Source organism: Mycena indigotica (genome assembly GCF_014461135.1).
Source record: "Mycena indigotica strain 171206Taipei chromosome Unknown Mind.scaff0004, whole genome shotgun sequence".
NCBI lineage: Eukaryota > Fungi > Basidiomycota > Agaricomycetes > Agaricales > Mycenaceae > Mycena > Mycena indigotica.
Window position 1 is genome coordinate 4,811,483 of NW_023503003.1, and position 9,078 is coordinate 4,820,560.

The 9,078-nt window shown below is 53.4% G+C and overlaps 1 protein-coding gene across 1 annotated transcript; it reads left to right on the forward strand.

Annotated features, from left to right (window-relative positions):
* Positions 1 to 6,480: 6,480 nt before the first annotated feature.
* Positions 6,481 to 8,276, forward strand: MIND_00531400 (Pleiotropic drug resistance ABC transporter protein; the record flags this gene model as incomplete). The annotated part of the gene is made up of 11 exons (XM_037362100.1): positions 6,481 to 6,578; positions 6,630 to 6,660; positions 6,706 to 6,991; positions 7,039 to 7,244; positions 7,294 to 7,388; positions 7,434 to 7,474; positions 7,519 to 7,731; positions 7,779 to 7,884; positions 7,929 to 7,938; positions 8,001 to 8,165; positions 8,211 to 8,276. The coding sequence occupies 11 exons, from the start codon at positions 6,481 to 6,483 to the stop codon at positions 8,274 to 8,276; spliced, it is 1,317 nt and encodes a 438-aa protein (XP_037222392.1).
* Between the last annotated feature and the right edge of the window lie 802 nt (positions 8,277 to 9,078).

Consider the following 9,078-nt stretch of genomic DNA (forward strand, 5'->3'; position numbering starts at 1 on the left):
GCTCGCCAGCTGTAGTTTCTGATGGTGTTCGCAGGCTCCTTTTGTGCGAACTCCACCAAAAAAATGGCTGTTATGGAGCGCGGAGACGGCCTCGGTAGGGCTGGCTTAGAAACCAGCGCAAGTGGTTGTGATGGAGAACGGCTCCCACAGCGCCGCAGGCGAGCTCCCGCAAAAAATGCGTGTTGAAGGGTGGGATTTTAAAAGGGAAGAAAAAAGCAACACGCTCTACGCAAACATGGGTTGACGAAGATTTGCCCCGCCAACAGCGCCGCAGGCGAGCTCCAGCAAAAAATGGGTGTTATGGAGGGCGGAGATGGCCTCCGGATGTAGGGCACATGGGGATGGCGACGCGCAAGTTGTAATAGCGCACATGATGGCGATGGCGCCGCAGGCAAGCTCCCGCGAGAAATTAGTGTTGCAGCAGCAGGATTTGAAGCCAATCAAAGCAAGTCGGGGTTTCGAAAAGTCATGCCGATGTCTGTGTTGGAGAGGCGCCGCAGGCAAACTCTGGCGAAAAAATGCCTGTTACAGGGCGGGATTTTCCAAGGGGAAGCAGGCTCTACGCAAACGTGGGTTGACGAAGATTTGTCCCGCCAACAGCGCCGCAGGCGAGCACCAGCAAAAAATGGGTGTTATGGAGGGCGGAGATGGCCTCCGGATGTAGGGCACATGGGGATGGCGACGCGCGAGTTGTTGGAAGGTAATAGCACTGGCTCAGAGACCAGCAAAAGTGATGGTGATGGCGCCGCAGGCGAGCTCCCGCGAAAAATCGGTGTTGCGGGCAGTAATCGAGATTGTACATGGGCTTCGGAAAGTCATGCACATGTCTGTGCTGGGGACAAACACTGGCCCCGTGGCGCCGCAGGCGAACTCCAGCAAAAGATGCCTGTCGGAAGAGGGGAATTTTCAAAGGGGAAGGGAGTAGGTGCGAATGTGGGCTGACAGCATTTTCCCCCAACAGTGCTGCAGGTGAGCTCTAGCAAAAAATCACCATTACGTGTGCAAGTTTTCACATTGTCAACGCTGCTGGCTGTGGGCCACGCGCGGTAGGCCAGCTGCGCGTGGGCTCTGTGTTGGGGACAGAGATTGACCACGTGGCGCCGCAGGCGAGCTCCAGCGAAAAATGAGTGTTGTGAGAAGTGATGTTCGCGTCATGATCATGGCGGCTGCGCAGGGGTATGGGTTGGTACGCAACACCTTGGTCCAGGACGGCAAAGGGGGAGGAGATCGACAGTAACACTACAATAGTTCAAGCCAAACCACAAAAGACAAATTCAAAACTTACGGAAATGGCAGCGCACTGCTGCCAACGCTTACGTTGCAAGTCCTCCCGTTTGGTCGCCTCCGGCGGCAAAACCCTGGAAAAAATGGAGCCTTGAATCCCATTTTTTGGCGTCCAGATAGCGCCTCAAAAACATCGGATAATTGATTGATCGCATCATTGATAGGCTTGATGGGCGCAATTTGCAGCAGAATGAGCCTCAGAATACTAGTATCAAGGTCAGCAACTGCATACAAAGACAAGAGCGGTAGTACTCACCATCAGGATGCGGGTGTTGACGTGCGATGGCGGGGACTGAAGTCAGGATGTCGGTGTCTAGGAGCTGATACCCAATCCAGCGGCTGGGAACGACAATGCCAACTAGAGAGCAGAGCCCGACATTAGGAAACCTGGCTCAAAAGTGAGTCTGACTAAAAGTGAGTGTAAATATGCTTACATAGACAGCGCAACTTCGGTATTTGGTTTTGGTCATGGTGGTGGCCGGCCCAACGGCGCCGCAGGCTCCGGCAAGAACAGGTGGTGTGGGCCATGCGAGGGGACCTGTTGCTGACGGAATTTGACTGGTAATCATTCAATCTGAGCGACGAATAAGCATCCCAGCGCATAGAAGAGGACAAAACATGTTGAGTAGGGTTTAGGGCCCCGAAGTGGTTGATTCACACGGCCTAACCGCGCCACAGAGGTTGGCACTTGGTCCGCTGGCTTGCATTTGTTGAGCGTGAGTTCAGGGGAGGGATGCCGGCCAGAGTAACCACTCGCGCAAAAGGGATGACACCCAGGCGACCACACTTAGGCAGCGCCATCGGCAAGATGGTACCGAGCTGACTGGCTATATCTGTAAACAAGAGTCAGACAATCAATGTATCAACGAAGGGGACACAAACCTAGTTTAGCGCCAACACCAAACATCCCGCAAAACACAAGTCAGCGGGAGAGCGAGAACTTGCGCAAAAAGCGTGAGTAAACGTGAAGCGGTTGCTGGTGGCGCCGCCACCCAGCGACATGATGCGCGCAGCACTACCGGAAGCGGAAGGTCTGCAGGGGAAGACTTTAGTGCAATATCAAAGACCAATGAGGCAGGACATACCGAGGCAAAACACAAGGTGTAGACACAAAAGGACTGACGACAGATGACGAGCTCTGTACAAGCCGAGTATAGCGCCACAGGCGGGCTCCAGCGAAAAAACTTGGCTTTCCGGAAAGCGCAGAGCTTGAGCGTGCTGTCTGGGCACATACACCCACTCAAAGCACACACACAAGTCTGAAAGTTGTGAGTGAGCAGATACAATTGGTCAAAGGAAGACCTACGAAGCCATTAGGATTAGGTGGAGAGGGCATGGTGGGCGCCTCAGAGAAGTCGTGGCTCATGTGTCTGTTGGGCACTGAGACGACGAGGGAAGTGTTGCCCCTGCAAGCGCTGGCTACGCGGTCGTGTAGTTCGCGAGCGGGGGGCGACGACTGGGCAGAAAGTGGAAAAAAGAGGATGGAGGTGATAGTTTTGAGCAAACTTCAGATGAGGCGTGACTGATGTCAGAAAGAAAAGCACACGTGTCGCAACACGGTTGTTGACGCGTTGCTGGGTTGCCCATGACGGTGGGAATAAAAGGGTGACACGGCGTGACAACGCCGATGGCCCAGCAGAAATAACGAGAAAATAATGGCGCCATGTCGGCGGAGAGCGCAAAAGGTTCCCGAGTCAGCCCAAGCGGTTCCCCGAGTCAGGTTGTAAGCGAGGTTCCTGTGTTGACATGATTCGAATATCGGCAACCAAATACGGCACAGGGGTGATAGGACAAATGATGCCGCCTACCTTGACCGTCGTGGAATCTTTGTTCGGCTGGCTTTTGGCCCTATGCCGTTGGCTACCTTTTGTTCGAGTGTGTCATTTTTTGCCGCCCCCGCCTGGTTTTTTCCCGAGCATTACATCTTGTCACAGACATCTTGTCACAGGTAATCTGCCTCTAACCTGGCCCTCCATAATTTTTAACTGCCTTGCGCGACGCCATGCAGATAGTAGCATCCCCAAAAGGTAATAGGCACAACAATTGCTTGTTTTATGGTGTTCTCCCCTTGATCGGTGAACCCGAAGCGTGGGAAACAATGTTGAATGTATCTAAATGCTATCTACCACTTCATCCCCGCTATCCAGCATCTCAAACCCTCTGCTTTTCCTCCATCCCTTTTCACCCTGATAGGACTGTCCCAACCCATCGCCGTTCCCGATTGTGCCGGGCGTGTGTGAACCTTATGTCACCATTACCCCCTGGCATTTACCCGCGAGGATCGGACGGGAAGCGCATCTCCGCGTGCACCGTTTGCTTCGAACTGCGAAATACGCGAAATCGCGTATTTCACCCTGAGCAGCCGCCGCTCCCGCCGTAGCATCCCCCAGCGGATGGATATCACCCTGGGAAGCGTTTCAGCCGAGCTCAACTGCCATGTGCGCCGAGTATAAAAGCTGGCCAACATCAATTTGCGCGCAAAGTCTGCTTCTTTCCCCCCTTCACCTTCAAGTTTCCCTCCACATCGTCGTCAATATATTCACTTCTTGTACATCCAAACAGTACTTAATGTCCATTCTCCAATCTCCCACTTTCCTCGTCAACTCGTTCACCTCCATTCCCACATGCCTCCCCGCCTCCTCGTTTGATCATGCTCGTAGCCCGCAAACAAAGCTGAAGGCATGTCAGCCCCAAACTCATTGACTTGGACTCATCCGGCTTACCTTGTTCTTAGCGACAGCTGGCTGATTAGCACCAGGCCACAAGCGAACTTTGCTGCCAAACACTATCGATTCAGGTGAGTAGTGTGCTCATAGACAAACTTACCTCGATGATTTAGCTTGCTATCCAGTCCTCCTTCGCCGCTGACTGTGATGAACGACCTCTAAAAAACAGGTGAGTCCTGAAACTGAGTTTGCGTTAGCGCGAGTCCAGACACCGTTGCAGGCCGACTTCGTTGTTGGCGCTGGTTTGAGTTGAATTGTATAATGTGAGCCCGCTCTGTTACTGTCGACAATTTGACCACTAACCTTCTAGTTTTTGCAGTGTTTGCGGATATCGTCTTGAGTGTCAGCGACAGTAGTCCAGGCGGCGTCGCGCACTTGATGCTGATGTGCCAACTGCTCAGTTTGCAGGTGAGTTTGACATACAGCAGCTACAAGCCAGCTTACCTTGATTTGCAGCAGGTCAATTTCCGCATGCAGCGACGGCGGCAAGCTGAAACAACAGCGTTGATGGATTTAGTTTGGGCTTTGGCACGGGTTTCATGTCGGGAGTCGTTGGCGACACTACTCCTCGGCGTCGTTGACTTGGTTTGAAGCGTGTAAACGGTCAGGCGGCCGCCATGTGATGGATATCTGGGTGAGTTTGCCGCCCAAAGCACTGAAAGCGACGACTGACCTTCTGTATGTCATTTCCAAAGTCCCGGCAGCGGCTACCGAACCTCGCGCCGTAGAGACTCGAGACATGTAAGCTCGAGATTCTTTAGTTGAAATCGTGCTCAGCTTGACATCGAATCAAGAACTCGTCTACGTGGGGTCAAGGTCGGCCTTAAGAAAACAAATTGAGATGAACTCACTTTGTCGTTTCAACTCGTACCCCGATTTGGGCTTAACTCGCGCAGACTCGCACTCAATGTTGCCAAGTTTCGTTTGCGATGCCCAACATCAAATCGGGCGAGGAACACCTCGCAGACATGTCTGTGCGAAAAAGTAAGTCATATGCGAGACGACTTTGACCTTGTCTTTCAACTTCTCGCTAGACCAAACACGAGACCAACTATTCAGCCTTGGAGCCAAGTTGGCCTTGCTGATTTCCCGGTGAGTTTGGTTCTGCGGCGAGATAGATGTGGGCTTGTTTACAGCTCGCAGCGTCGTATGCGGATAGCGCGCCTTCCGAGCAGCGAGGGACGACACGACCGCGTCGCTTGAAGTTGATTGATGGTAAGTTTCAATACTATACACAATATATTTTGCTCACTTTCGCAGTTAAATAATTCGTTGCCCCGTCTCCATGCTCAAAGCAGCCCCGGCAGGCTGCCAAACTTCGCGCCGCCATTGGTCAGCTTACTTGTGGGAAAGCACGCGTTAGCCTCATCTTTGCCGCCAAACCAGTCCCATCTTGTCTGCGATGTGTTGCTTCGGGATATCGCGGGCCGGGGCTTGCGGCGGAGGTGCCATCCGAGCTGAGTAAGTCGGTCGCGAGTTGCGCGCGGGGAGGAAGGCAAAGCCGGCCGGCCAGCCGTGACCCGTGGCTGCTCTTTTAGCGGGGTCGTTTGCAAGGCTGGGTTTGGCCGTCCCCGCTGATCAATGGTGAGTTTCCTTGTAAAACTCGAAAAATGACCACATAACATACTTTTAAAGGCTTGTTTCCATCCACAAAAGGCCTTGTTCGTTGCCGAACTACTTGCGCCGCAGATTCGGGATCGTCCTAGTAGCCAGTATGTAGTCGTGAGTTGCGCGTGTTGAAGGGCCGGCTGTGCCGTGAGTTTTCGCTGGCCTGGGATTAGGCGGTGGTTGCGGGAGAAGAGAGTTGCCGCGTTGCCGACAGAGAGTGTGAGCGGGCCAATCGCGCGGGTTTCCATGCGCGAGATTCTCTCGGGAGGCGTGCCGGTTAAGGCCAGAGCCCATAGACGCTCTCTCTTCAGGTGCCGCCCAGCGGGTCGCCGAAAGAGTGTCAGTGCGGAGGCCCATGTGATCCGGAACAGAGCCCGTGGCCTCCCCTTGCGAACTCCGCCATCGAAGTTGAAGTTGTCGCCGTCATGGTGGTCGTCGCGGAAAGAGTGTCGGTCCCGCGTCCCGGCCGCGGCGCCGGGCGTCACAGCACTGCCAAACGTGACTTGAAGGTCAAGGTCCGTTTTTTTCCTTGCGAACAGCACCGTAAACTAACCGACCGTCCAGCTGGTACTCATTTGAACCCTCCTATCACTGGGGACAAGGTCAGTTTTTTTTTTCCCGCTGTCACCATTTGCATGGCTCATCTTCATTGCAGAACACTTTGTTGACTAAATTTCAAAACTTCCACCCACGACTGACGCGCGCAGATTATGCCGCCGGAGGGATAAGTAACGCCTCGGGCTTGAACGCGGCGTTGAATGAAAGGGAGCGGGTGTGCGCACATCTTGGACGTTCGATCGTATATATCGCGGTATGTGCTCTTTCTTCTCTTGGCTTATTGACTACTGCTTACAACCGAATTATGGCAGGTCAAAGTGCATGGAATGTAGTGCGTCTGCTTCGCAAGCTGGCAGATCAAGGCCAGGCAATTCTTTGCACCATCCATCAACCCAGTGCTCTGTGAGAATTACCCGCAAGCATCAACCCTTCCCTCATCTTTTTTTTTTTCAGGCTCTTCGAATCATTCGACCGACTACTTCTGGTGAGTCTTCGATGTTTTACGTCGATAATTCAATGATTTGTGCAGCTCGAGCGGGGCGGAGAGACCGTGTATTTTGGCGACATCGGCAAAGACTCGCACGTCATCCGCAACTACTTTGCTGCCAACGGCGCATTCTGCCCGGCGAACGTCAACCCGGCCGAATACATGCTTGAGGCCATTGGTGCTGGTACAACTCCGCGAGTTGGCGACCGCGACTGGAAAGACATCTGGCTCGACTCACCGGAATGCGAAAGCCTGCGATCCAAAATCGCACAGATCAACAATGAGGCGTTGACCAGGCCTGTGGCAGAGAAGACCAAGCTGAGCACCTGTGCGATCGTTCTTTATTCCCATAAACCTTTGCTAATTTGAGGAAAGATGCGACCCCCTTCATGTACCAACTGCGTACCGTCACTGCTCGCAATTACCTTGCGCTCTGGCGATCGCCAGACTACCTCTTCTCGCGGTTGTTTGTCTGCAGCTTCATTTCGTTCTTCGTGTCGCTGTCGTTCTTGCAACTGGGCATCAGTCTCCGGGATCTCCAGTTCCGCGTGTTCTCGCTGTTCTGGGTCACTATTCTTCCCGTAAGGACCGCTGGTGTTGCTTTGTAACATATGCTCACCGTTGGGTCAGGCTATCATCATGGCTCAAATTGAACCTATGTTCATCTCCAATCGCCGGACTTTCATCCGAGAGGCGTCAAGTCGCATCTACTCCCCTTACGTGTTGTGCGTTGTTTCTTGGCCGTGATATACCCGTCTAACTTTGCTCAGTGCTATTGCTCAAACATTGAGTGAGATCCCTGGCTCCATTGGTAACATCTTTCTTTAAGATCACTTCCCTTCTAACACTGTACAGTTTGCGCTATCGTATACTGGGTCCTCATGGTCTACCCAATGCACTTTGGGCAAGGCGCTGCCGGGCTCAACGGCACCGGCTTCCAGCTGCTGATGACGCTGACGATGATGATTTTCGGTGTTACCCTGGGCCAGCTAATCGGCGCCATCAGCCCTAGCGTCCAAGTCGCGGCGCTGTACAATCCTTTCCTGACTCTGGTCCTCGGAACATTCTGTATGCCGCGTTATCGGTGATTATCTTATCTGACCCCCTATCTCTAGGTGGTGTTACGCTCCCGCATGTGAACAACGGGTTCTGGTGGACATGGCTGTACCAGCTTGTGCCGTACACGCGGACCATCGCCGCGATGGTGTCCACGGAGCTTTTGTATGTCGCTTATATATTTCGAGCGTCACTGACTCTGCCTTCAGCGGCCTGAAAGTGCGGTGCAAGAGCGACGAGTTTGCGACGTTCAACCCCCGACCAACATGACCTGCGGCCAGTGGGGCCAGGCCTTTGTCAACATCACGGGCGGGTACATCGACAACCTGGACGCGACGTCCAACTGCAAGTACTGCTCGTACGCGGTCGGGGACGAGTTCTACACCCCGCTGGGCATCAGCTTCTCTGGCGCTGGCGCGACTTTGGGATCTTCCTTGCTTATATTGGTTTGTCCCAGGTTGTCTTCTCGCTCCTGCTCTGACGTTGCACAGCTTTCAACATGGCTGCGACAGTCATTGCATCGAGATATCTCCGCTACGCCAAACGCTGACCCATAGACTATAGACCTATCATCATCATACAACTATACAATACTATTACACGCAATAAGCATTTCAGATTGTATTTTTCTACGACGACGGCGCGTTGATACCGCCAATACACTCCCGCAGTCCACGCATCGCCATACCCTCCCGCAGCCACCTCAACGCTTTACTCACCCATCGCAAAGGCTCGCAGCTCGCTAAGGCTCGCAGCGAGCGCTCTTATTTTATGCACACATAGACAAAAAATTTTACAAGCTACCCGACGCGTACACAACTCTACAGGCACTAAGTCTACCCTGCCAAGTGTGCATTACGGTAATTCAACTCGCGTCTCTCCCCCATTTAGCCGCGTGCGAGAGCAAAGTCTTAGGGACATGTGCTGTCCGGAAAACGAAGGATGCATCCGGTGACGTTGCAGGGCTTGTTACTCCCACAGACAAGTCGAGTGCCTTGACGCGATTGCGCGCAAGGCAAGTTCACCGATCACAAGTTATGGGCTTGGAGATTTGCCCTCGCAAGGCTAGTCGCAAGCAAGCTGCAGCCGCAAGGGCTCAAGACGAGTCTTGGGTTTAACAGTGGAGGTTGTTGATTGTGTGCGAGCAAGTTTGAGCCGACAAGGAGTTGGTAAACACGGTCGCAGACGTGTCATTTCACTTGTGCAGGAGGAGAAACTGAGTGAGTTCACCCAGTTCGGGCGCGTCCTGCCGGCTGAAGGCTCGCCAGCTGTAGTTTCTGATGGTGTTCGCAGGCTCCTTTTGTGCGAACTCCACCAAAAAAATGGCTGTTATGGAGCGCGGAGACGGCCTCGGTAGGG